The sequence below is a fragment of the Phragmites australis genome, chromosome 4, assembly GCF_958298935.1.
Source record: "Phragmites australis chromosome 4, lpPhrAust1.1, whole genome shotgun sequence".
In the NCBI taxonomy this organism is placed as follows: Eukaryota; Viridiplantae; Streptophyta; class Magnoliopsida; order Poales; family Poaceae; genus Phragmites; species Phragmites australis.
Genome location: NC_084924.1, coordinates 48,871,528 through 48,899,198, shown reverse-complemented (window position 1 = coordinate 48,899,198; position 27,671 = coordinate 48,871,528). Strand labels below are relative to the sequence as shown.

Sequence of the window (27,671 nt, the reverse complement as noted above, 5' to 3'; positions counted from 1 at the left end):
GGCCATTCTATTCAAATGCCAGCTCAGTGACGACATCTTTGAGCGTGTGTATGTTACTACAAGGAATGCGAGATATTGTAACCATTGAATCCATGCAGGACTGAATAAATACATGAGAACGATATTAGATACCACTATCTCGAATATTACGAGGCCTCCAATACACGTAATACAATCTCCAATATCCTATGTATATTACTACACGTAATACAATCGAATACGAGGCCTCCAATATCCTATTATCAACCTATCCTTTCTTCTATTGTAATTTGTATCTCCTATTTATGATGCATCACCAGTAAATTCCTAACAACCAGCTGCCTCAACAAAATAATCTTCTAATCTCACTCCTCAGCTCTACTTATGTTTTTATTTGCCTGAGCTGAAAAGCACTGAATGGGTATAAGAATGCCGAACGCCAAATGCCTCAACAACACCACTACCGCCACCAAGAACATCAACTAACACTATTTGCCGTCAGGCTTGTAAGAGTAATTTCGATTTAAAAGCTCAAGGAGAAGAATGGCGGCAGAGTCCTTAGACTTCTTCACACTCGGCATTGGCTCTCCAATGCACTCGTCAGTCCATCCACTGTCCGATGTGTTCACCCTTACCGCATAAACAAATCTTTTAGCATGGGCAGGGCCGCCCTCGTTTATGCACCTGTATTGTGGCATTGGCCATTGCCTTCTCAAGCAGATGTCGTTCAGGGTCTGCCTAGTGAACATCTGAGAACCGTTTTTCTTCTCGCCTTCCTTTTCGGTTTCTTTTTTTGCTGCCGTTTCCTTCTCCTTCAAGATAACAAGTGCATTTCTCGCCGCCAACTTCTGTGCCATCTTCTTCTGTGGGTTCTGAGCTACACCAATCTGAACGCCATCAATAAAGACTTCAACAGTAGCTATATTGCCTATTCGGGATGCTTTGTATTCTAAGCCTTCAGCATGCTGCTGGCAGCGCTCTTGGAGCTCCCTTACAGGGTGCATCGGAAGGGTGTCCGGTGTTACCATGGGATCAATGAGAGGCTGGAAAACCTGGCATAAAATAGTAAAAAAATAAAGAAAACTTCAGAGCTTTCAAATGAGGATGAACATAATTTCGCTTCAAAGGGTCCAAAAAAGATTACCTTCCAGACTACGGAGGTATCGTACCCACTATCCAGGAATATCGCACCAGCAATAGATTCAACAATGTCACCTAGAGCCTTAGGAGCCTTACAATCCCCAAGCCCGAAAGAATTGAATCCTGGTTTCAAAAGCTCCTCCTGGACATCCTTTGCAAACTCCCGAATCTTCAGAGGATTAAAAGAAATAGTCAGCACTTCCCCGAGAAAATGGAAAGAAGTTACAGATAACAGAACTCCAGTCCAACCATTACATCATATGGGCACATTGAAGGTGATATACCCTAGAGGTAATTATAGAGATAATTGTATCACATCTATGTTTATATACTTTTGAATAATGTATTATTGCAAAAAATGACTATTATTTACATTGATTAGCAAGTATGTGACTTGTTCGTGGAACTCTTTGTTTGTATCATGATGTTATTCTAAATTGATCTTTGGTCACGTATCATTGTGATGATTATAAGACCAGCACATGTATTAATTGATGATCATGTTTTACAGATTATAGATATAAAGATACCAGATCAATAATGTAGACATTTATGTTGAAGAATATGATGTTAGATAGACATATCTTGAGATACTGCTGAAATTATTATTTATGAAGTGCCATTAGTTGTTATCTCAAATTGTGTATATGCAAGATCCTTAGACCTGATATCGTCGTTGATTTCTAGAATGTGTAGTGATATATTTTGGGGCGGTCAAACGCTATTCCGTAACTAAGTAGTCATAAAGATAGTTTTCGAATTTATCATCAAACATGTCGTGGGGTGTGAGTGATCAAAATGGAATTTGTCCCTCCTTGATAACGGGAGAGATATCTCTGAACCCCTCGAGGTAGTTGGATTGAGAGAGTGCATTGACATGCCAATATTATTAAAGAGTTAATCATGATAATCCACTACTTGATTGAGTAAATGATCGAGTTATCACAAAGGTGACACGTATCTCGCCTTGAGCTTAACTAATATCACGAGACGAAAGGATCAATGCATGTGTATATCAAAGTTCAGCCAATATGATCTTTGTGTATACTCGGAAGTCAACATGTCCTGCTTGGGACCGCTATTGACTTCGATTTGGAAAGTGTTTCTATGTCGTAACCGTTTGTACATGAATCTAACAGATCGCATACTTGGAACAAAACAAATTCATATATAGGTTTGATTGGATTGTGATTCATGAGGTGTTAGAGTGGCTTCCAACATGGAAGCCCATTAGCGAGCTCTATATAAAGAGAGGCGTGAGGTGAGGTATGTAGAGGTGAGCTACTCTGAAACCCTAACCGTAACCCTCCACACGATCTCCCAAAACCTAGCCACACGCGCGGTGCTAGCACATCAGCACTCGGCGATCCTACCCAGTATGTGTGGAGACCGTAGAGGTGTTGCTGTTATTGCAACGTTAATCTCCTCAGCATAAAGATTGTGACTCTTCTGTCCGGCTGGTCAAGGATCTACTCGGCTGGTCAACATACCTGCTCGCTTGGTCGAAAAGTACAACCACATGCTCAGAGTTGGTCGAGGACATAACAGACCTGTTTGAGGAATTGGTCGAGGAGCGTGACCACCTGCGCGGGACTGATTGCAGATTTGATCGAGAAGCTGCTCGAGGAGTTTGACGCACACGACGTTAGATCGGTCTACACCAACTCTTCTTTCGCTGCAGTCAAGTAGTAACGATCTATAATCTCCTACTTGCATGATTTACTAGGTGAATATGGTAGAATTTTTTTTTAAAGACTAGCATAGCCAACCCGTTCCACAACACACACAACAATGGTTCAATACTACATAGATAATGAATGACTTACCTGTGTCTCCAACGCAGATGATCCATGGCGAAGATGTACATGCAGCTTATGCTTAACTGCAACCCTTGCAAAGTTCTCATTATTAACAGCTGCAGCTCTCAAGTCAGTCAAGCGGCCAGGTGGAAGGTCAGTATATGTAAAAAACAAATGTTTCGTAATGAGATGATCCAACACAGCATCACCAACAAACTCCAAACGCTGGTAGCAGGAAACACCAGATGATGGCCTTGATGCATGTGTTATAGACTCAACAAGTAAGCCTTTAGTCTGAAATTTGATACCCAATGCACCTTCTAATGTGTCAAAATTGATGCTTTTTGTTATGCTCTCAGGTATGTTATATGGCTTCGAAGGAAGGATCTCCTGAGGATCCAACTCTGCATGAATCCCAACCCACTTCATCAGGTGGTTTGCAGCAATTTTCCCTCCTGCTACATAATAGACACCAATAAGTGCTTCCACGACATCTGCTAATGTTTTGCTTGATAGAACTCGATAGCAGCTAGAATCTCCCACAATTTCACCGTCCTCTTGGATGCTATCTGCATAGTCATCATAAGGATCCTTTTGTAATTCAGTACTAGGAGTTGATTCCTCATCAAAGATGGATTGTTCAGAATCTCTGGTTTCTTCATCAAATACAGGTAACACTCCGGGAGCTGCCCATCTTGATGGAGCAAACCGATCTGCTTGGATATAAGATTGGAGGCTTTTATTCAGAGCATATTGGTACAGAATCATGTTACTAACCATCTGCTGCCGCATCCTTGTAAGCTGTCCCTCGTGCTTTTGAGGATATTTTAGGAAAAGGAATCTACTCACAACCCATTTCAGGTATGCATCACCCAGCAGCTCTGCTCTTTCATAGCAGAATGTTTCCTGGCATGATGCAGCAGTCAAGGCTTCTAATATCTGCCATGAGCCACAAAAAAATGCTATTAATCAACATGCACAATCTCTAATTTATTTAGGAAAATCATTTAGCTCTTGCACTATGAGTCCAAGAGAATAGAGAACAGGTTTATGGTCTGTTCAGAAAATTTTCGGTACACCAGGAAAAAGACCAAGGAAGGAAAAAAAAAAGGGCAAAACCAACACACATTTTACTCATGACCTACGGTATCCCTAGAATAATCTTTTGGAAAGACACGGACCTTAAATTTACTCCTCTGCATATAACACCTCTTGTCATCTCTAAAACTAGCATTAATAGTAGGCAAAATTAGGTGGATACTATCACAAAAGTGCCCATATTAAAAAATACCATCGGCTGTGAGGATGACATATGGGCCCCCACACCGATGGCATTTTTTAATTTTTGTGATGGTACCCAGCAAATTGCCCCTTAATAGTATGTGAATTGAGTATAACCTGGTTTATTTGACCATTTTTTATTGCTAACAGCCAGGAACCACCAAGGCTAGAAGCCACAAGTAGAGGTGCATTCTGGCCCCTCAACATGGATTTCATGAGGTATTTGGCATCTCACTAGAAGGTAGCGAGTGTATTATAAAAAGGATATAGTGTCTCTCATTTATTACAACAAAACTATACCAGGGATGAAGTTCCCCCTAAAAATTGCAGATTTGAGTTGTGCATGTGTACCTTAGTTGCAGGAACAGGATAACCGATTATATCCTTCAATTGAATTGCAAGCAGCATGCTCTCCACTCTTCTCATTATTGAGGGTAACCTCTGAGCTCCACGAACCAGTGATCCAGGAAGGGGATGCACAAGGCACAGTTCAGGTGGCAAATATACATAGTATGTTTTGTCAAGGTTCTCCGAGAATTCACCATCTCTAGCTGCAACAATAGTAGCATACATTCCATCATACAAGAATACCCATTTATAATTGTATTAAGCACTAAATTAACATTTCCTTGTTAAATTGATTCCAGAGCTCATGTCCTGGATGGGGCTTAAGGACCAAAACTTCAGTGAAGAGTAACTGGGTGAAACAAACTAAATGAAATATCACAAAAGAAACTGCATAGCTTTACCTTCAGAATGCTCAAATCGAGGAGAAAGTAGATTTTTGCAATATGAAACACCACGTGCCTGTATAAGAGGCTGTTTCATATAAATTAACTCCACACCATACCTGAGGAACAAAAACACAAAGAATCACAATGTGCTGCTATAAAGCTGTTTAGCCAGAAAAGTAGAAGGAAGAACAATCAGAACTGGAAGGGTACTCCTGTTTTCAGCATTCAACAAAACAGTATCTTACTTCTGCTTGTAGTAATCAGCATAAGAGCTGTACTCCAATGGACCCAGGTAGCCCTCCTTTCTGGGAAATGAATTCTCTGCATTCATGTTATAGCAAATACTGTCAACATAGAACCTCTTTCCAGAGTGGGCAGCAGTTACAACCATTCCAGCAAGATCTTTAGCATCCCAACATGAATCTGCCATGAACAACTTTCCATGGTTTTGATAATCATTAAAATGACCTCTGTCACGAGTAGCAACTAATCCAGATGCTTTGACAACATCAAATTCAGCAATGGCTCCTCTAATACCATAAGTAGGATGGGACTTCTGTCCAAAAGCAGTTCCATGGCGCAATTTCCCAAACCCATACTCCCTCCTATCTCCACCAAGTGACCTTTCATTGGTGCCTAGATAGACATCTGGGCGTGCCCTCTGAAGAGGGTTGTTCCAGGCATCAGAGTTCACAATGCTATTGACTAAGGTCCAATCGATCTCTCTTAAAACATCCATACACTTCTCAGCCCCGACAGGAACAAAAAGGTATGCCTTTGCTGGATCCCAAGGTGTAGTCGAGGGATCAACATCAACATCAAGTATTATGCTCATGAGCCTAACATGAAAGCTCTTCAGTAGGACCAGCTGGAGTAACAAAAGCAGGTATTAGCTACATTAATGTAAAACTATGGAAGTGAATGATGATTCTTCACATGTGCCAGCAGGTCAACCTGACTTTCTGTAATTTCAATTGGTCCACGGAATACGAGAGATGCCTTTGTTATCATTGTCCTAGCAACAAAGAGATCCATCGTCATCGATAAAACCTGAAAGATCAAAACATTATAGACTATAACATTTGTTTTGTCAAGTTGCATAATAACCAGATAACAAATTTACCTCTGCATCCAGCTCATTGCCAAAAATAAGAGCAAAATTTGAAAGTTGTGTAACGAAAGGGTCCTTTGAACTCCCAATGTCCACACAGTTCACAGAGTACATATATAACTTAATAAATTGAGAGCTTTGGAAACTATCTCGTCCAGATAAAATCCATTCTCCCTGTGATAAACAAATCCATTGAAATGAGACTGCAAGAAACTAATTCAGAAACCAAAAGTAGTACTGGAAAGTGCAATGCACCATTAAGACCAGATATTCAAGCTTGGAGATAAGTGACTGATAAAGCAAACACTCACCTGCAGAATTTCAGCAACACCTTCAGGATAGAACTCTCTATGGCGTGCTGTCCCAGGGAGTGGATCACCTTCGTCATTCTGTTCAGTCTTTTCCCCTTCCCCACTTCCTCTATCAGGTAAAAGCATATCTGTGAAGGCACCCATCTCATGTAGCTTCTTACAAGCAGCTAAACAAACAGCCTGCACAACAAGAACCAAGCATGATTCAAGTTAGTGATGGACAAAATGTAGGTCACACAACTCAATTTAATATTTCAATCCAATAGAACTGTCATTACTTGTTGTGCCAGACGTATGGAGCTGCATATAGGACCTTCAAGCTTCTCAAATGGAGCATTACAAGGGAGTTGAAGCTTGCAAGAATATTCTGCTGAACCCCCTGGCTTGTCATGCTTTTGCATAATGAATTCTGGACGAAGAATTGAGTATCTGGGAGTAGGAAACTAAGGATGAACCTATGACTTATAATCGAATGAGATAGTATACTACAAGAATCATAAGGAGGTATGTACCTGTCGCTCGGAAGCTGTGAACAGTAAAAATGTATGAGTCCAACTGCAGAGTTCAAACTGACAACTGCACCTGTTGATTCGACCTGATACATAGAATCCGGTGATGCATCAACAGGGCTCAATATAGAAGTACCATCAAGATGACTGAGATCAGTTCTTTCAATAGCTTCTTTTCTCAGTGTCTCCTCACTATTCCGAGCATTCCTCAAGAAAGCTTCATGTGACAAATTGCCCCTGGTGCACTCATTTTATAAGATGGGTTTAAGCTGAGCATATTTCAACTGTCTTAACCATTTAGGTGACACACAAGTACCTTTCAAGCATCAATATGTAGTCAGATCCAGGCTTTCTCGCACGACCCCGAGACTGTATGTAAGCCAAGACAGTCTTTGCAAGGTCAAAGCGAATGACAACATTGCATTGTCGAATATCAAGCCCTTCCTCTGCAACACTAGTTGCAACTAACAGCGTAACCTGCAAGCCAAAACGACAATGATTTTTGATAGCAGGTCAAGTATGAAGTATTATACGCACAAATCAACTACAATATATTCCTCTAAAATACAACTGCATAGGCATTGCACATAGTTAAACCTAGTTACCATTGGACCTACAACAGATAGGTAGATCCCATGAAAAAAAAAATTGAATAGCCTTTTGTCGGAGGGTTAACTCCTGTCGCAGGAATCCTGAGAGACCCCTTTTTAGAGATTCGGCCGGGAGATGATTCTGAATATGTTTGCCGGAGAAATAAATGAATATGAATGCGATGGCTAGCGGGGTGGAATGATCTAGTGCGGAATGAAGTAAATGCACTGGGGGTTTAGACAGGTTCGGGCCGCACGGAGGCGTAACACCCTACTCCTGTATGGATGCTATAAATGCCCTGAGAATGTCCCTCAAGGATGTTGCTGGTTACAAGAATGTCTGTCTATTCTAGAGCCTGGGGCTCCTTGTTCTTCGGTCTGTGTGTATCTGTTGGCTTTGGGTGCTCTTAGACTTTCCGATCTTCTCTACTTCCTTAACTGCTTCAACCGTGCAGAGCTTGCCGAGAGATATTCACTTCTTCAGCGATTGTCTTTGTCCGTGCTGCCGGCTGCTTTAAATACCCGCCGACAGTAGCGTGCCCCGAATGGGAGAGCACGAGTTCCAAGGCACCATAAATGGAAAGAGCGTCATCATAACCTCTGTGCGAAGTGACTGAGGGTTGAAAACGCGCCCCGCGCCCGGTCATCAGTCGCTATAATGGCACTGGCAACGGGCGCCGTGGAGAGGGCCCATCGGGCAGCCGCAGAGCGGCCCGACGTGCTAGTCCTGTCTTGTTCTCCTGCCACAGCAGCGCGGCAGACGGAACGCCTCGGCCCTTGCGACGTTATCCCGAGGCGCGCCGGATAGCACGGGATGGGACCCGTGCATTTAATGTCCCCACGCCCTTCTGCCAGAATACGGCAGGAACTGACACCGAGCGTGGCGGGAGCAGTTGGAGGTGACAGGCCACGCGCGCTCTTAAATGCGGCCTCGGACCTTTCACCTGCTGACACCTCATCACTGGACCCCTGTGGGGGCCACTGTCAGGGGGCTTCCTGGGTCGTCGGGGAACCGAGTGCTCGGGGGTCACTGTTCACCTCCCCGAGCACTCTCTCCCGGGAACGCCCTTCCTTAGTCCTCGGGGAACCGAATGCTCGGAGGCTACTGTTCACCTCCCCGAGCACTCTCCCGGGCATGCTTGTACAGATCCTCGAGGAACCGAGTGCTCGGGGGCCGCGGCTTGCAGCCCCGAGCACTCTCTCCCGAAACTTCCTTCAGTGGGCCCTCGGGGTACTCGAGTGCCCGGGGGGGCTACTGCTCGCAGCCCCGGGCACACCCCTCCCGGTACTTGATTCTCCTGGTCGTCGGGGGACTCAGGTGCTCGGGGGTTACCGTTTACCTCCCCGAGCACTTTCTTCCCGTCACTTAGTCTTCACAGATCATAGGGGAACCTGGGTACTCGGGGACCACTGACTGTGGCCCCGAGCGCCCTTTCCCGGGACTTAGTCTTTTTTACCTCGCGGAGGTGACCCCGCGGGATGGCACCACGTGGCGGATTGCTGGCCTGGCCTCGGGATTCGGGGACCCCTGGTTCCTGATTCACCGACACCTTTTGTCCGAAGCAAGCTGGAGTAGGCTAGGGATGAGAGTCAAAAACAGAGGATATTTTATATATGTAAAAGAGCAAAAAAGTATTAGTAAATAGAAATATACAATTATGTTATGAGTAGAAACATACACGGCCATCACAAAATTTCGCAAATCTAATTGCATAGGATTGCACACAGTTAAGCCTAGCTAGCATTGAGCCTACAACAGAAAGGTGCCCCCGCCCCCCAACTGAAATTTAGGTAGAATTCTGTCATGAATAGAAACATACACGGCCATCACGAAATCTCGCAATTGTATCCTGCATTTGGCATGACCGCATCTCTTGATTATTATTATGACCTATCAAGCTCGCACACCGGATAAAGCCTAATGATGGAAGCTCGGCAAAGACCTATGATGTGGCAAAAGGAAAACAAATCAGAGGAATTCATAAACGGCTCAAAGGCAAGCAATAGATCGACGTATATGGAAAAAGAACAACATAGTCTTCACCTTAGGAAGAACTAATGCTGTAACCACTCGCTCCACAAAGATTATAGCACGAAAATCCTCAGTATGCTGATACTTGAGAAGTATTTTGATTAAAGCCTGCACCCGAGGAGTAACTTTCCCATCTGCCACCGCAGCACCAATGACTTCATCTACATGTTCACCTACAGAAACAGCTGATGAAAAAAGACAGCATTAGAAGTGAGACTGAGGATCGAGTCAGATAACGGATAAAAAAATAAAGAAATATGGATGTTAAATGATAGAATGAAGAAAGTTGGCAAATTTATAAGGAAAAGGTTAAGAGCGAAAAGATAGGGATGACTGCATGTCACATTTTACAAAACAAAAGACCATTAATACCATGACTATCAGGCAGTTCCCCCTCCTCAAGTTCATTTGGCTTGTGGTTTTGAGCATTATGCATTTCAACATCATTGCTCTCACTTTTTATTGCAGCCCCTTCAGTCAACTGGCAGTGTACCAAATCAACGACCTTCTTCAAATGTGACTCTTGAAACTTGACATCAACCTGATAGTTAGCTCTTTCATCATTTTGTAATGCTGTCAAAAAGGATTGTGCGACCTGAAATCAGGTACAAAAGAGCAGTTAAAAACAAGACAGTTAGCAAGGCACTAGTGCACTGTTAAATGTAAAGCCAGTACCTTATAAGCACACCACTGTCCTAGTTCACCTAAAGCATAATTTATAGCCCTCAATTTCTGGATCAAATTAGCTGCACCATCACTTTCTGTACGTTCAGAAACACCATAGACAAGGCGCAGCTCATCTCTAGAACCAGCATCCCTAGCTCCCATGAACTGCCACTTAGTTCTTTTAGAACTAGAAAGTGCAGCTTCTTCAACTGCAGCCTCCATTTGTTTGATTTGTTCATGCAAGGACCAAAGAGTGGCTGCTTTGTCATATTGGACAATGACTTCCAAAGGCATGGGGACATGTTTCTCAAGCTCTTTTCGATCTTTGATAGTACATACTACAGAATCCAGTTTACTCTCAAGATTTCGTATCTTGATAGCACAATCCTCTTGACTAGTCACTCCTATCCAGATAATAGTATTAAGGAGCATCAGAAAAACGTACACATAATAGAAAGCAATGGCAGTAGTCAATCTAAACATGAGACAGGAATTGACAAGAAAAATGGACATGGAATAGAAAGGATACACTGAGCAGAGCCATACCCTTCAAGTTAACAGGTGAAGCTGTCATGCCAAAAACAGCGGGCCTCTTATCCTTTGGAGTTGTGTGATAAAATTCTGACATCACTAGAGAATATGGGTGCTTTTTCACTGCATGATGGCACTCATCTAAAATCAAAAGATGTATTGAATCCATTTTAATAATACTGTGTCTGAGGATGTTCAACAAAATTTGAGCTGTCATAACTAGTACCTGCATGAGACATGGATAAGTAACCGAATAGCAAACATCGTATTGAAACTATAGCATGAAAAGGACAACTGGACTATTGACTTACTATACAATACAAGTACAAAATCTTATATTATTATGTAAAAGCAACTGGTGAGACTAAAGGACCTCGTTACTTCAAGCAATGCTATTAAAGCGGTAAGGCGAGGCGTGGTGACCCACCCCCTTCCCAATGCATAGGCGATGCCATACACATCCTAAGAAACAGCAGCAGGGAGGAGGAAAAAGCAACAAGAGAAGGTAGAAAGAGGAGACAGAGACTCCGCGGCCCAATCAGCCTAATAAGGAGAGAGTGCAAGTAGGCCGGCGCAATCAGCCCAATAGTAGAGGCACAAACCCTAAATGAGGCAGCACCTCATCTCATCTCACCTTGCTGCATCTCCCAATCTCCTCTCACCTTTGCTGCCGTTGTCACCCCTGTTCCTCCACTTTCGCCGCTGCCCCCTTTCCTCCGGCGCCGCTGTTCTATCTTCCATCGCTCTTCCTCTCTTCTCCCTCCCTCTCCCACCTCTCTCACTGCTTTTGGTAAGGCGCCCACAACACCCAGGACTCACAGAGCGCCTTATCGCCTAGGCGATGCATTATAAATAGTGACCTCAAGGGCTAGAAATTTGTACCATGATCCTTAAATTCATACCATCATCACCACTTAAGAAAGGTATTGATCACAAACCAAAAATGCACAAGTCAATTTGGTAAAAAGATGATGTATGTATAAAACATTTTCTACAGTTTTTTTACAGAAGCCAGTGAACATTATATGTATCATAAATAGCAAAATTATATTAATACCATCCATATGATTGTCTCAGAGGATCCTGCTTTACTATATTAAGGTAAAATACAGAGAGAAAAACTAGAAAACAGCTGGTAGGACTGTACTCACCACGTTAAATCTGAAAGACTGAAAATTCAAAAAAGATCAGCGACAATGGGAAAAAAAGAAGCAAAACCCCCATTTAGCCATAGTATCCATACTCTAAGAGGTTTTTTCCATCCTTGGAAAGGTACCAAGAACTTGGTTTTTGGTACCTCAGGTACCAAATTGTGGTACCTCCCAAGTTATAATTTTGGTACCTCTTGGTACCTTTCCAAGGACCTAAAAAAACCTCTTCAATATCTGTTGAATTAGTGCAAGAACTATAGCTGTTAGACGACATATTTGCATTATTTCACTCAAATTTAGAAAAGAATTCGTTTGAGAAACATAATATAAAAATTGCCAAAGCAATAGCAAGAAAGAAAATTACATCTAGAGCAAGATCTTATTATTATAATTCATAATCTGTAAAGAGATACTGGGGCTTCCCCTGCAATTGCCTTTGCTACCAACCAGTTAAAAGGACAACTTAGTGAAAACTATAATTTTCCTAAGTCTGATCACAGGTTAGCTCAGAACCTGGCCATGCATGAGACATTGTATATGACATTTTCATAGTTTTTTTGTTCGAACGGTTATGAAAACAGACTGAAACTAAAGAACGACATGCAAAGGAATTTACCTGTTTTGACTCAAACTCACGTTGCCACTTTCTAGCATCCCAGAAATCTTGCCCCATCTCCCCGCAGTAATGCCCAACCCGATAACCAGTCCTATCACGTATCACTTCAGCTTGCTGCGATTCCACCAAGCTAAATTATATTTGTATCAACAAATCTTACAACCTTAACTACTGAAGGCTAACTCTTATCTGTACCTGATACACAAGAGGCACCTTAGGCACCAAGAATATAGCAAGCATTTTCTTGTTCTCCTTGAGCATTTTTTCACACACGCTTTTGATGAGCAGCACAGCAATGAGAGTCTTCCCTGCACCAGTTTCGAGGAAGGCAATTGTGTTCCTGCTCTTTGCTTGCTCAAGCACCTCGAGTTGGTACTGTCTCGCCTGCTCCTCAGTGACAGGCTTCTCCATCTGCGAGGACCCCATCCTGTCGGCCTCCCCCTTATTCTCCACAGCACCTCCATCCTGCGTCCTGGCACGCTTTCCCTCGCGGTCCACATCAACCTCCCATAAGCCATGGCGGAACACCATCTTGCCGCCGCGGTCACGCTCCCAGAAACCCCGGGCCTCGCGCCGGTGGTGATCACGGCCCGAGTGACTGTCGCGGTCGCGTTTGCGAGGTCTCTCGTACTCCCGCCTCCCACGCCGGTCCTCCCACACACGCGAGGGGGGCGGCAGCGAGGGCATCGGACGCCGTCGCCAGTCCTGCCGTGGTCCCCCGGCACCACCCGCAGTGAGACGCTGGCGCTTCCCGTCCCTCCACTCCCCGCCGCTGCCACCATTGGCCGCGGCGACCAGTGACTCCCTCCTCGGCTCCTTCCTCGCCTCCACGCCCTGGCTCCTCTGCGCCGCGTCCACCACCGCCACGGCATTGTTGACCGCAGCAGCAAACGCCTCCTGCAACTGCGGCGGCGGCGGCGGCGGCGGAACCACAGGTGCTGGCGCAGGCGGGGGCGCTAGGGCGCTCTCGGCGTTAATGCTCTCGAGTATCCGATCGATCTCAGCGACGAAGCCGTCGTCCGCGCCGCAATCGATGGCGGGTATGAGGCCCGGGTCGAAGTCAGCGGACGCGGCGAAGTCGATGCCGCAGAGCAGCGAGCTGCCGTCCTCGCACGCGTCGTACCAGTACGACGCCGCCGCGTGCTCACCGCCGCCACCATCACCGCCTCCTCCCGCCATCTCCCCGCGGAGGAGCTGCGACCGCAGCACCAACAACGATAGTTACAGACAACTACTCCTCCACTAATCAATCAGCGGCAGCAGGAGAAGAATACGAATAAGAATCTCAGGAAGAGGCGAAGACGAATGTCGCTACCACTTGGGGCCGTCGCTGGTGCGGTGCGGTGCGGCGGCAGGCGAAGCGAGAGAGAGAGAGAGAGAGTGGAAGAGAAAGAGGCGGTGATAAACCGTACGAATCACGCAAAAGCGAGGCGAGGTGCTGGGAAATGGAATGGAGTGGAAAGCGGAGGGGGGATGGCGATGCTGGGTTCCGATTCCGATATGGGGGGGCGGAGGGGATGGGGTCCGGCTCGATTCGACGGTGTATCGAGGGACGCTACTCTTTCTCTTCACTCTCCCGCTCTGATCCCTCCCTCCTATCTCCGCCCTCGTGTGCTCTCCCAGTCCCAGCTCTGATTGATGTGAGGCGAGAGAGACTCGACGAAAGTGATTGGATGTTGGGGGGGAGCGAGGGAGATGAAAGGGCTTAGGGCATCTCCAGCACTGCTACAGTACCCCGCAGAGGTCTGTAACACTGGAAATTGGTCTTCAGCTACTGTAGTAGTACGTAACAATACTGTTTACAGTGCCGTGGTGGATTTGGAGGAGGAAAATATTGTAGTAGTACTGTTTATAGAGGCTAACCGTGGGTCTAGAGGCAGGAAAAGAGTAGTAGAAGGAAGGAAATAGGGTAGATGTTGGAGATGAAAAAAATAGGAGATGCTGTAATAGTATTTTTTGAGGATAAAATTTTGAGGTAACTGCTGGAGATGGCCTTAAGGACGGATGCAGCACACGGGGAGCCTGCCCAATTAACGGACGCTGACACGCGGGCCACGAGTGCAGGCCAGGATCTAGTGTGGTGGATCGGGCCTAGGGCCGATCGCGAGGTGAGGCACATGGGCTGGGGCCTGCTGCGCCCACAGGTCTTGGACTGAGGCGTTTGTTACTTGTCGTGCCGGGCCAAACTGCAGTGGTGCGTTTGGGGGATGGATAACGCGAGCCGCGGCTGTCGATGCGGGCGGATTGTGTGATGACTCATCTGTGCGGCGTGTCAGAGTCACTCGCCCCTGGGCAGGCACGAGCAAAGCCACGGCGAGCCAGCAGTAAGATCACGTTGCGGGTGAAAATTCCGTTGCAAAGTTATTTTCGTTTACTTCAGCGCTTTAACGGTTTTTCTTTATGATTCTCGTCACGAAGAGATTTTCATATCATTCCCTTCAGGACGGGATTCTCTCTTATTTCCCTTCGTGATTCTTCTCGAAGATAAACTGTTGGAGATAAGAGAAAATAAAAAGAATATAAACGAGGAAGGAAATCGAAAAAGAAACGAAATAAAGAAAATATGATTAGAGATGGTCTAATGATCATGCGATCTGTGGGATTAACCCAAGGTTGGCTGCCTCGACATGTTTTTCGGGACTTGCTTGTGGTGCTGTGAGCCTATACTTTTTTAACCCCTTTTGGCAATTATTCAGATTCGGTTATGAATGTTTGGGTTTCGTATTCTGTAAGATACATTCATCTGGTGAATCAAAATTATTTTTAAAAATTGTTAGGCTAGTTGTTTGTAATCAATTTTTTTAAGAGAGGGTGACTGTGCAATTTTCTTTTAAAAGAGAATGATTGTGTAATTGATCACTTTGGTCCTGTGTTGATTGATTTGGTTTTTTTTTCTATAGCAACATTGGAGCAAATTGCCCAATAATTATACAATTCAGGTTTGCTAACTATACAATTTAGATACACCTGTAAAATTGCCTAATAATCACGAAAGTTTACATGTCCGTTCTGTACACACAAAAAATCACATAATGCATCACATATATCATTCTTGCATATGAATTTTCACAAATAGAAATAAAAAACGACGAGCGCAAGGACATCATATGTAGACAAGGCACTTAGGTCAAATCTGTGTGTTGTCCTAGGCGGGGGATGGATGAGGAGGGCTAGATCTGACGTCTCCTAGCACTCGTTGCCAAGGTCGAGCTCCTCGTCTCAAGTGCCTCAACAACAAGGACCAGATTTAGTGTCTCCTGGCACTTGTCATTAAGGTCGAGCTCTTCATCTCGAGCACCTCGCCTTAGTGACCCCATCACTGAGGACTCATTGACTGGTGCAGGCGAGCACAGTTCACAATGGGCAAAGTTTGAAACTTATCCGTGTGGCAATTACGAGCAAATATGTTGTAATTCAAAGGGGAGGTTGAAACCTTTGCACCCGTTTCTCTGGAGAAACCGCACTTCGTTTGTTTTCATTTTCAGGCCAAAAAGAGAAACATTTTCCTCCAGAAACAGGGAGCACCAACCCGTTTGATTCAACTCGGGCTAATTCTAAGGAGAATAAGAACCGATTCTGTGAACCAGATAGACCCTAATGCGCTTATACCTAAACTACTCCTACTCCTAGTCTTCTAGGGGTTTTCACAACTATCTAAATAATGAAATTGATATACCTTTAATGGATAAGAGATTAGTTTTACTTAAGTAAGTTGTTTATTGCGTGCTTCTTCCCTATAATGTTCGATGGGAACGTGAGAGAGCGGGTGATCTTCTACCATCTTCTCTATGCCCTCATCTTCTGTCGGGAGGAGGAAATTCGGATCAAGGATCCAAGATGAAGTCTAATCACAATATGTTATTGCACGCTTTATCATTGCAATCAAGGTATGTCATTTCTTGATCCCCCACTGAATTCCTCCATAGATAGATTCGGATGGTTGTGGTAGAACCTGCAGATCAATTAATCCATGTAGGGTTTTTTACCTTTGTTTTAGCAAGACAATCACCATCTAGTATGCTGGTTTAGTAGTTTGGTTTTATTAGCAACTAAATCTAGACAAATCCATTATATTTAAAGAGAGGTTTATACCTGTATAAAATCTCATGTCATCTTCTTCGATACGCGCAGCTGATGGTTAGGTATCACTACTTTAAATATGTATTTGCATAATTTACTTTACTGATCGTCAATAGTTTTGAAGATATTGTTGTACTCCTTTTCTCTTGATGAGTTTTTCGGATCTTTCTCATGTAAGATTTTTAATAAGCCAACAAGTGCAATGAATTAATGTAGCTATGTACTCTTTCTTCATTTTTCTCATTGAGTTTTTGGAGTTTTAATGAGGCAAGAATTGATCGTAGTATTTGCCCAATGAAAGTGTTGTGAAATTCTATATTTAGAGTTTTAGTGGGTTTATACCAAAACTACTCGTAGGTTTTTTTCCACATCTATTTAATAAAACAAATATCACCTTTAATGGATAAGAGATCAGTTTGTGTTGGTGGGAAAGGGAAGGGAATGACAATCTTCTAGTATCTTATCCACGCCCCCATTTGTTGTCAAGAGGAAAGAAATCATATCAGAATATCCAAGACGATATCTAATCACAATATGTAAAATATAATAACATGTAGAATATAGTATGGTTCTATACATTGGCCGCATAGAACATTGTCATCTTATACACCTTTCCTCGCATTCAGTTCCTATGGATCAGTACGATTCATTTCGTACGAATACGATGATCTGACAATAGATGCTTATTTCAATTTACCAAGACGTCAGCGGTACATTGCGATATAACTTTGATAAAGATGCATCGGAGCTACTCTTTCCAAATACGGCGTATGCTTAAGTTTTGCAACAACAGATTTAGTCAGCTTTCTTGTACAGCCCAAGTTCGAAAAGCAGCGGTAATAATATCGACCTGCTTTGGATAAACCATTGTTGGTTGTTGAACCTGAACCTAGCCGCTTCATACAATGTTTGCCATATGAAAGAGAATCGAATACGTTAGGTTCGTTCAACAAACGCCCCTTTCAAAATCGGACAATATCTCACCGCAACAAATGAACAAATACCGGAGCACATGAGAAGGACAGTGAGCCTACTGACAGTGAACAAAAGGCGACACTTTTCCCGGAGAAGAACCTGCCTTTCCTTCCCCAAATTTACATTCAACGTCACATCACCTGCACTGAGCACAGTGACACAGTTCAGCGGAGTGAAGGCTTCTTGGCTCTCGCCCTCTCTGACAAGGGTGGCTCAAGTGAGCAATGCTACTGTACTCTAAGGTCATTTTCAACTGAATTTTTTCTTAGTTTTCATTACTTTTACGAATGGTTTTTTATTTTTTTAATGTTTTAATGGTTTTTCTTCATGTTCCTCTCACAAAGAAATTACTATCTTTATGGTTTTTGGCATCTGAAATTTCAGAAATATCTTGATTGAATCTCAGCTCAATAACGCACTGTCCAACAACATGTTCAGAGGCCATCGGTAAGTTTGAGATTATCCAATTAGTTATTAGGAAGCAAGTTACTGCTTGTTGACCTTAGCTTCAGAGAATTTTTACAGGAGACAATAATTAATATAGATCATCCAATTTTTTATGAAATGGTTTAGACCAATCTAATAATATTTCTTATCGTTTTTTTATTATAGTATCATCTATAGATATCATAGTATTATAGAGGCACTATTGTAAAATAGAATGAGTGGCAAATTTATAAATAATTGTATTTAAATAGGATAAAATAGTAATCATAATTTTGGATCATTTTTTTACGAATGTTCATTATGCACTAGGGTTATTTATTGTGCGGATAATTCAGCTTGTTTTATCTGTAACAATTCGCAGTTTTCCCACTGAACTCTGCTGCTATTGCAACAGCAGCTCTTCCATCTCATCTCTGAATCCCGTCAGCGCTGCACAACGACGAACGCCTTGAACCCTCACCGCCGCCTCTCGTCGGCGGCGCCGTAGGGCAGCAAGAAGCACGGCTCCGCGCTCCCGAGGATCCTCCACGAGAGCGGCAGCACGACGTTGGGGCCGCCCCACCCGAAGTCCACCTCTCCGTGGCTGAGCTGCTGCCAGTCCGTGAACATGCTCACAGCGTCGCGCGGGCTCGCCGTGCCGCCCCTCGCCGCGGTGCAGCACCTGGAAGTCGATGTAGGACCGCACGTACTCGTCGTCCACCTCCTGCTCGCTCTTCTTGAGCAGCGCGACAATCGCCGCCAATGGCCGGGAGACGAGGTCGTCATCACTATAAAGCCGCTATCCCTCCCTTCAATGTGGCAAATGTAGCTATCCCTCGCTATACGCTCATGTGCACGTTGGTGGAAGGAGAGAAGAAGCAAGTTGCCAAATGCTTCAAAAATTTATTCTTTTCTCCCTCTTTTATAAATTTAAAAGGTAAATTTCTGAAGCTTCTAAAATCACACTGATTTTTGTGCTTGTTGAATAAATAACATATAACCCAATTTAACTGATTTCAACTAAAAATCTCTTACAAATTTCAAATAAATTTTTTCCAAATTTGACTACTTTTGTATTTCGCTTGAATTTGTAGGGCATAAATTTAATTCCCAAAAATCAGAAAAAAATTATGAAAATTCGTATAAATTAATATACTAATTTCTAAAATTATTGAAAACCATAAGTTACATAGATAATCTTAATGTTTAGCGCGTGCTGCTACTGCTTACACTATAATCATTGAAATTATAGCCATTGCAAAAAAAAAAGCTGTTACAAATAAATTGGATACGAATAAAATATAGGTACATAAGATATGGAAAGTGAGATTTGATCAGTTTACTGTGGTGTATATAAATATGGAGATGAAATCTTATGAAGTGGAAACCAAATGAAGATATAGAAAGTTAAATTTAGCTAGTTTGCAGAGATGCTCTTAGAAGAGCTACTGCTTGACGGAGAAATAGCTTACAGCTGTCCTAATAATTTGAAAACCAAAGTGTACGTCCAATATATATATTTGCTCCAAGAAATTCACGCGTATCATAATTCATGAGTTCTTTTTACCCAAGTCATTGATAGAAGCATCTTGTTTATCTGAAAACAAATAACAACAACTTGCAAAGCATGATTGACAAAAAGAGGAGACAAATCAGGCTGTGCACGCTGTATAGTGTAGAGGCTGAAAACTTGTTTTCCATTATCCATTATATAAAAAGGAGGAGACAAATCTCGACCCAGACAACATCAAATTCTTAAAGTTAGCATAGAAAGTTGACATTAATATTCGGCTCCGGAGTGGCACAAAAGAACATTCGGCTCTAAATCCAGATCAAAAAGATAAAATTCTGCAAAAAAAAAGAGAGCTTGTCAACCACAAAAGGTGACCAAATTCAGTAGGCCACATCACACCTTTTTGACGGCCCAAGCATCTCCGAAGTCCTAGCCTTCCAACCACTTCCAAAGAACAAAGAGCAAAGGTGCACGCGAACCCGACTCCCCTCACCGCACCGCAACATTTGAAAAATTTTAGACGACCGTTTGAAAATTTAGCAATTTTCAGGCCGGTTATAGTTGCTATTTTTTCAAACAAACATCTAAAATTACTAAATTAGAAAGAAAAAAATAGAAAGGTGCACCCGTACCCCACACTCAGGCCCACACCGACACCTCCTGTGGCCCGGCCCAGCACCGGCTAAGAAAACGAAAACCAGGTACTTCACCTACACAACACACTGACCATGGGCCCCACGAGGTATGCGATTCCGCCGTCAGTGGGTTGGGTACAAAGAACCGAGGTGGATTTAAGCGAAGATATCTGGAAAACGATCGATTCCAGGTGACTGACGCGTGGGACCGGTGTAGATAACCCGAGGACAAATCCACCACGCGGGCCCCTTAATCCAAACTACCCGTACACGCTCGCTCAAACTCGAACGAAACCCCAGGGAACTCGCCGGCGACGGCTGCGGCGGCGAGCTCCGCAGAGGCGATGGAGGAAGAGGGGGAGGCGAGGCCGAAGGCGGTGGCGAATCAGCGGGTGGTGGGGGAGTACGAGCTGCAGAGGATGGTGGGGAAGGGCTCTTTCGCCAAGGTGTTCCGCGCCGTGCACCGGCGCACCGGCGCGCGCGTGGCGGTGAAGGAGATCGACTGCGGGCTCGTCGACAAGCGCGTCCACGATGGCATCCTCAAGGAGAGGGAGATCCTCAGTAGCATAGACCACCCCAACATCCTCCGCCTCCTCGACACCATCGACGTACGCAATCCCCTTAACCCCCCTACGCGTCCGCCATGATCCCGATCGCGATCGAACTCGAAGCGGCTTGGTTAATTATTTCACGAGATTAAAATGCCGTGTGGTTTTCGCCGCAGAGGGGGAAGGTGCTGAACCTGGTGCTGGAGTACTGCGATGGAGGCGACCTCGATTCCTTTTTGAACAAGCACGGGCGGCTGCCGGAGACCACTGCCAAGGACTTGATGCGGCAGCTCGGTATGGTCTTAATCGGGCTTCGAGTTTTTGAAAAATAAAAATTACTGGACCTTGTTTTTTATGCGTCTCTTCTGCGTTACTCTGTTGTTTCGGATGCGTAGCGGAAGGGCTCAAGGTGCTGAGGGGAAGGAACATCGTGCACCGGGACCTCAAGCCGCAGGTTTTATTTCAGGGTCATTTTTTTTTTCATTTTATTGGGTTTTCGTAGTTAGTTTGGGCTTGATTTTTTTTTCCTTTTTGTGTTCATGGGTGGATGTTACTCCTGATTACCCTGATCGGTGTCTGGGATGTCTATGTTTGTGTGCCAACTCCAAACTAAGACTAATAAGAGTGTGGAGCTAAAGACGTTTATTATAGCTGCTTGTGCAAGTTCCACACATAGCAACTGAATTAATAAAAGATAAATTAGCTACTAAGCTTGGCTTAAATGGGTTAGCCCCAATCAATTTCAGTTCCATCAAATGTCGAACCACACATAGGATTGTTCTGTTTAGTCATGCTTTCAGCAACATATGATTAGTGAAAGTACACAATAGCACATCGTAAGTACCGTCTTATTCTTTCGAGATGCACTATGGTTTATTACCGTCTTATGCTTTTGAGATGCACTATGGTTTATTACCGTCTTATGCTATCGAGATGCATTATTTACTCCGTGCTGATCAAGCAGTGAAACGTGCAGAACCTTCTCCTATCAACTAATGGTGATGTCATTATATTGAAAATTGGTGATTTTGGGTTTGCCAGGTGAGAGCATTATCTGCCCCATCGTTGCCTATATATCCAGGACATTTTTCCCCTCTACTGAATGACTTGATAGCATCAGGTTATTTATAGCTGTTATCTTTTTTGAGTTCACAATGACATGATGCCCATACTCACTCACTTTTATCCTCTACATATTTGTTTCCGAATACTGTATTTACTCTGAGCTTCTTGTAAGTGATCAATGTATTGCAACATTTTCTGGAGTGGTTTCAGGTCTCTGATGCATGAAAATTTAGCTGCCACAATATGTGGGTCGCCATTGTATATGGCCCCAGAAATTTGGCAAGGGAAGGACTATGATGCAAAGGTTGCCTCATTATTCTGCATTAAATTCGTGGATTTGAAAAATTAAAACTACTGGGCAATAATCTCTTATTGAAAAAACTTTGCAGTCAGACTTGTGGAGTGTTGGGGTCATTCTTTTCCAGCTAGTCACAGGGAAGTTGCCATTTTCTGGGAGTAACTATTACCAGGTTTGCTACTCTTGTTTTGTATAACTAGATGTATATATGCATACAACCACATGTGTCAGCTAAAACTGGTGCTTGCCCGCTGTTTTCTGAATACAGCTGCGCCAAAACATCCTGGCTTCCGATGAAGTTAATTTTCCTTCAGAAATTGAAGCTGATTTATGTCCAGATTGCATCAACCTGTGCAGAAGGCTCCTTCACCGTGATCCAAGTGGGTCTGCTGTTCCACTTTCCTTTTTTGTGCAATGCAGGCTTGCTCTAACTGATTTATTCTATGCAGTAATTTTATTTGGCTCAAGTTCCTTCTTTTTTGTGAGTGACCTCAATTTGATAGGTCATCTGTTGGTGTTGATCTGTTTAGTCTTTTGGTTTTGCAGAGAAGAGAATAAACTTTGAGGAATTCTTCAATCACAAGTTTTTGGCAACAACAAGGTCACTCCTTCACTCTGGTGCTTGTGTTCATCCATATGGCATTGTTGCATCATCTACTTTGTTTTCATACTGAATCCTGCAGTTTTAGCTTAGCAATACCCTGCTGCGCATATATGAAGCAATCCTTACTTACATCCAGCTGAAATGTTTACCCAAAAAAAAAGTTGTTATGGAGAGAACAAAATAGAAAGAAAGACAAACACTAATCATAATCATAAACAACGCATACAATAGTACAATACATGTATGCACTAACTTCTTTTTTTTCTGTTCTTGTCCCCACATGATTTTTTTCTAAGAATTTTGCTGCACATATGTAGTTCATCCCTGATATTTGTTCAATGATTTTTTTTGGAATGCTCATAGCTACTCATATGTGCAACAGTCCTGCAGTTTTTTTCTAGATTTTTCTGTATGTTTTTGCAACAGGCTAGCAGTCCTTCCTAGATCTTTTCTGTTTTGTTTTGGAGTAGTTTTAATTTTATAGTTTGTATTTCCTCCCGTGTTGAAGCTTGTAGTGCATTATGTACTTCTATAAAATGGGAATAACTACTCATTTGTGCAACAATTTGGCTTTATCATGCTATATTTTCTTCCGTGGTGAAGCTTGCTGATTATGCCATTTCAGGAAACATGAACTTATCGGTGAGTCTCATCGTGCTGTTGATTTAAGGGATACATGCCAGACCACCTCTTCTGTTGTCCTCAAACCAAAATCTGAAAGTGTGGATTCAAAAAGTACATTTCACTCCATCTATAAATCATATCGTGTCTTCTGCTTAGGCGCTAATTTTGTACGTTTTTTCAGTATTTGATTCATGGGAGTGGATTGAGCGAGAATATGTACTAGTTCCGGTAAACTGTACTTCCATGGAGATGTTGTCTTCCCTCGAGAAGTCAAGAAAGGATGATGCAGGTACAAGAACTGCTGGCTATGATAGGTCAACTGGCAAAGGGTCTGTTCAGAATCAAAACAGAGACTTGATCCGTAGAGTTATTGCTGTACAAAACCATGGATGTACTCCGGTGTCTATTTCCCAGGAGTCCTCCACTGCAGAGGATAGACGAGGGAAACCGCCTGATTATCATATGAGGCTTCACATTCTGAATCAATATGTTTTTGTTCTTACGGAACTTGCTCAGGAGAAGGTACTACTACTGCTGTACTAGAAAATAGCACGATGACCCTTAAACATGATATTTATCTTCATTCTTAGTGTGATTTTACAGTTAATAATTCTCCTGTGAGGCGCATGCTTTTACAGTTCAATCTGAGTAATTTAGGTCGTGCTTAGAATTCACAGTTTTTTCATGTAATGTCAAAGTTGAGACCTTCCAAAAAGATGATGATCTTGTTTTTCTTAGTTAATATTGCTGGGCACTTCAGCAGTAACACATCTTTTATGTCACTCCCCCAGCAAGCCATGCTGTTCTTGGCAGTATTCTTTCCTCAAATTTCATCCTGTGGAGTTTTTTTGCTATATTGAAATTAAACAGAATTCTTTGTTGCAATGTTAAGTCACTTCTAAATTTAAACACAACAATGCCACACAAAAGCTCTTTTAAATGGTCATAGCAATGGTATTACGTTTGGCAACTAGGATATGATAATCCCCTTCTTTTCTTATATGTATCTTTGCTCTTCTGTGTTATGTAGCTTTTTAAAGGGCTGGACCTGGAGGCATTATCAATCGAACTTGTATTATTAGCTATCTGGAAAGAGGCACTTGATGCATGTAGCTTATTCAAGGATGCATCAGATGATGGAAATTTCTCTAAATCTGGTCAAGAACATTTCCTGCCTAAGAGTGATCGCTCATCTCTGAATGTAGCACAAGGATTGGATTTCACTAGGCCGGTTTCTGTTTGTTCCTGGGTTGAAAGTGGGTTCATGAAAGCATATGATCGTGCAGAGAAGATATCGCATCGATTGCGGGAGAACAATGGTTAGGAACACCGGTATCTTGTCGCTATTTAGTATTGCTTCTTAGTTATAACCAACATTCTTTTCCAGATAACACCGAGATGCCAGATGCAATGGATATCATATTCCAAACGGCTTTAGAATATGGGAAAAGTGGTGCTGTAAGTATTACTGTCTGGCTTTCTTCGATGGTTTCTGTGGAAACCTATATTTCTATATGCACATCATGGATGCATGTACATATAGTTTGAACAAAAAAAGTTATGCATAGTGTTTTCTTTTTCTTTTCTTCTTTTGGAGGGAGAACGGTTTGGAAGCATCCCCTAATAATAGCCATGGATGGGCCAAGCATATGATTTCCATTATGTAACCATGTAGCCTCAACCAAATAATTCATGGTTGTGCAATGATGTAACCTACGGATAGTTCATCATCAATGTGTATCAGTAAAGCCATTCAATGAAGTAATAGTGTATCAACGCTCAAGATATACTACTGGTTGTCCAAGCAGTTGTTTGTTGTTTGTCACCTCTAGTTCCAGGCATGCTTCCTTTAATGGCTGCCAGTAGGAAATTACTGTCAATAACTAGGGTCAGAAATTACTATTCTTGTTTTACATTTCTCTAAGAGCAAAGCTTGTTCCGCAAACAAGCAAAGACGCCCATTACCAGCCATAGCTTGCTCTTTTATGGAACTGCACCAGTCATAAACCCTGCCACTCCCTGCTACCTGACCTCAGTTCTCCATTCTGTAGCATTTTCAGTAGAATCTATCAGGTATAAATGGATATGTCAAGCAGGAGAAACAGGGTTTCACTAATTCATCATATGTGAACAAGCAATTGACTTTTTTTACTTATTCATTTCAGGCAAATGAAGTTTTGGGTCACCAAAATAGATCGATGGCGCTATACTCAAAAGCTATCATCTTGCTCACATTTATATTGCAGGAAGCACCTATTTTGCCACTAAATCCACCCTTCTCCCTTTCACCATCCAATCAGCAGCGCATCCATAGGTACATAGCTAATTTGAAGAGTCATATCTGGAGTGCTCAGGTTGCCGGACAACAGCAGAAATCAGTTCAGAACTAATTTATTACTTGGGAAACATCTTTGCACAAGGACTGAAAGATTTAGTTATTTGCGTCATGGCAAAGCTTTGTTTCGTTCTCGCGCAGGATTAGTCCTCCATACTTTTTCTAGGAGTTGTTTTGTGGATCGGTGAACGTCTGATGTCATGGACTTTTGTAATGTTTATAGTTGCAGAACATCATATGGTCCATCTTCCCTCCCTTTTGTAAGCTTTACGGTCGTCTCATAAAAAGTTGAAATGACCTTGAACTTGTATATATTTGTGTATGCAATATGTGAACCTGTAAATAGAAATCGTTTCAAACGTTTCTCTAACTGTATGATTTTTATTCTATCAAGTTTCGACTTTGAAGTGATTTTTGTTTCGAACTATGATGTATGGAAACTATTTGCAGAAGAATAGCATGTGAAAATCATTCCTTCTACGTGGATGGTTTCCAATTTGAGTTTTCTGCCTTCCTGCCTGCTTATCTCGCAATGGTGCCGGCCACACACCATGGTGAGCAGATTTATCTCATTTTCACAGTTGTACGCTTGGTGGTAAGTTGCCAGGAGCTCCGTTTACATTTTTACTGCAGAAGAGTCATCCCAGTGAAGAAACAAGTTCTGTCTTGTGTATTTGTGGCTGCAGCGCGTGGAGCGGCCGTGTTTTGGGGCATGGGTGAGTCTGGTAAGTGGTACCACGACCATCTCTGTCGCTCTGTTGGGTAAAAGGACGGAGCAGGGCTTTTCTCTTGTGTGTCCACTTGCTCGGCTTTTCATGTGCCATTTGCTTTTAGCTCTCGTGTTTGTTGCATAGTTCCGCAGCGAAGACGCAGCCTGATGCAGGTAGCAACAACATTGGTTGCAAGCTTGTACGAGTAACAGTGAGAAGACTCGTCCTGCTATTACCAGTCCCAGCATGTTCCTATAGCTGCCAGGAGATTTTCACCGGACCAGGCACACCTCAGCCAAATCAAAACTGGGCAGTACCGTTTGGTACCTGGAGTGGCATGCATGGCTGGCTGGCTGTATCGGTCACCAGATCCCGGCAACCAAAACAAATCTCTCCAATTATTTCCCGGCCGCGTTGCGTGCATCCAAATGCTCGTCCCCCCTCCTCATGCAGCATCATTCCAGCCTTTGGGCTCCCATGTCTGCATCTGTGTCTGGCTGAAGGCAACGTGACAGCTGACAAAAGCGTATGGTAAATGGACTGTGCTCCGGCCAGTAGCCAAGTCAAATAATTTTTACCTGTAAAATATGGAGGATGAAAGGCAAGTTTTTACAATTGGAAGTGTAATCCCATCTCTCTGCCCGCCTGCCTGCCCGTGCGTGTCACAGCATGGCAACTGCGATAGCGTGCTGGGGGAGAGCACGCATGCAACGGCTGGCACCTTTCTGCCCTTCGCTTCCTCGCTCATCTGTGGTTTAGCATGTTGCTGCTGCCACTTCATTGTTCATTGGGAATGCTACCTCTGAGGGGGACTGATGAAGCTCTGTGTGTATGCATGCACGGTCGGTCGTCGTCGTCTCGACCTTCTGTACGCCTCTACATATATATACTTCTACTTGGACCTGTACTTACGCTCACGTGTCCCTGAGCTTGTTTCTACTCGCAGTCAGGTCGGTAGCGTTACAAACTTGCAATTGTTTACGCCTTCAGCTGGAAACTAGCATGCATTCATTGGACATCCACTGAACGCTACGTCGTCGTCTCTACACTCACTCCCGGCGTCCAGATTTCTCAACTCTGAAATCTTTTCTCCGGTGTGATTAGACATGAGATGCTTAGTTCAGGCGGGCTTCAAGCTACGAGCTTTCTTGGCGTCTTTGAACTGGCCATGCATCAAGCTGGTTAAGTTGAACCTGCCAGGAGTAATGGGCGATGCTGCTACACTGATAGCTAGATTTACAGCGATGGGACGTAGGAGTAAGTAAAGCTGAGGTGGAAGATTGTAACCGTGTGCTCGCTACTCGGTCAGAAGGAAAGAAAAAGCGGGGAATCTATCCGGAATGCCCATAAAGTGCAGTGGGAAAACAAGACCTTTCTTTAGAAATTTTTATTTTTATTTTTAAATAGA

At 43.3% G+C, this 27,671-nt stretch overlaps 2 protein-coding genes across 4 annotated transcripts; one reads left to right on the top strand and one right to left on the bottom strand.

Moving 5' to 3' along the window:
- Nucleotides 1-101: 101 nt before the first annotated feature.
- Nucleotides 102-14,125, bottom strand: LOC133917055 (endoribonuclease Dicer homolog 1-like). Of its 2 annotated transcripts, XM_062361009.1 has the most exons (20): nt 13,766-14,122; nt 12,646-13,644; nt 12,451-12,564; nt 10,699-10,909; nt 10,162-10,556; nt 9,859-10,081; nt 9,499-9,671; nt 9,275-9,397; nt 7,181-7,341; nt 6,868-7,101; nt 6,634-6,784; nt 6,356-6,535; nt 6,057-6,218; nt 5,888-5,983; nt 5,179-5,801; nt 4,949-5,049; nt 4,551-4,750; nt 2,946-3,857; nt 1,124-1,288; nt 102-1,031 (listed from the first exon to the last, which is right to left on the bottom strand). In XM_062361009.1, the coding sequence occupies exons 2-20, from the start codon at nt 13,627-13,629 to the stop codon at nt 468-470; spliced, it is 5,772 nt and encodes a 1,923-aa protein (XP_062216993.1). In that variant the 5' UTR covers nt 13,630-13,644; nt 13,766-14,122; the 3' UTR covers nt 102-467. The 2 variants fall into 2 exon arrangements, 1 of the variants encoding a protein (XP_062216993.1); XR_009909564.1 differs by lacking the exon at nt 102-1,031 and adding an exon at nt 2,670-2,794 and having other exon boundaries at nt 1,149-1,288; nt 12,646-14,125.
- Nucleotides 14,126-20,344: 6,219 nt separating this feature from the next.
- On the top strand, nt 20,345-25,916 carry LOC133917054 (serine/threonine-protein kinase ATG1a-like). 2 transcript variants are annotated; one of them, XM_062361008.1, is made up of 13 exons: nt 20,345-20,687; nt 20,804-20,921; nt 21,023-21,081; nt 21,604-21,668; nt 21,903-21,996; nt 22,082-22,162; nt 22,259-22,370; nt 22,537-22,591; nt 23,220-23,314; nt 23,400-23,740; nt 24,249-24,537; nt 24,606-24,676; nt 25,384-25,916. In XM_062361008.1, exons 1-13 carry the CDS (start codon nt 20,424-20,426, stop codon nt 25,606-25,608), a joined length of 1,869 nt encoding a protein of 622 aa, XP_062216992.1. In that variant the 5' UTR covers nt 20,345-20,423; the 3' UTR covers nt 25,609-25,916. The 2 variants fall into 2 exon arrangements, with proteins under 2 accessions (XP_062216992.1, XP_062216991.1); XM_062361007.1 differs by having other exon boundaries at nt 23,220-23,329.
- The last annotated feature ends 1,755 nt before the right edge of the window (nt 25,917-27,671 follow it).

Coding starts and splice junctions, on each gene's coding strand:
- LOC133917054 (XM_062361007.1), top strand. CDS start 20,424: ATGGAGGAAGAGGGGGAGGCGAGGCCGAAGGCGGTGGCGAATCAGCGG. Junction 23,330..23,399: donor TGAAAGTGTGGATTCAAAAA/GTACATTTCACT, acceptor ACGTTTTTTCAG/TATTTGATTCATGGGAGTGG. Junction 24,538..24,605: donor TCGATTGCGGGAGAACAATG/GTTAGGAACACC, acceptor ATTCTTTTCCAG/ATAACACCGAGATGCCAGAT.
- LOC133917055 (XM_062361009.1), bottom strand. CDS start 13,629: ATGGCGGGAGGAGGCGGTGATGGTGGCGGCGGTGAGCACGCGGCGGCG. Junction 7,342..9,274: donor CGAGATTTCGTGATGGCCGT/GTATGTTTCTAT, acceptor TTTGGCTTGCAG/GTTACGCTGTTAGTTGCAAC. Junction 6,219..6,355: donor GTGTTGCTGAAATTCTGCAG/GTGAGTGTTTGC, acceptor TGTTTATCACAG/GGAGAATGGATTTTATCTGG.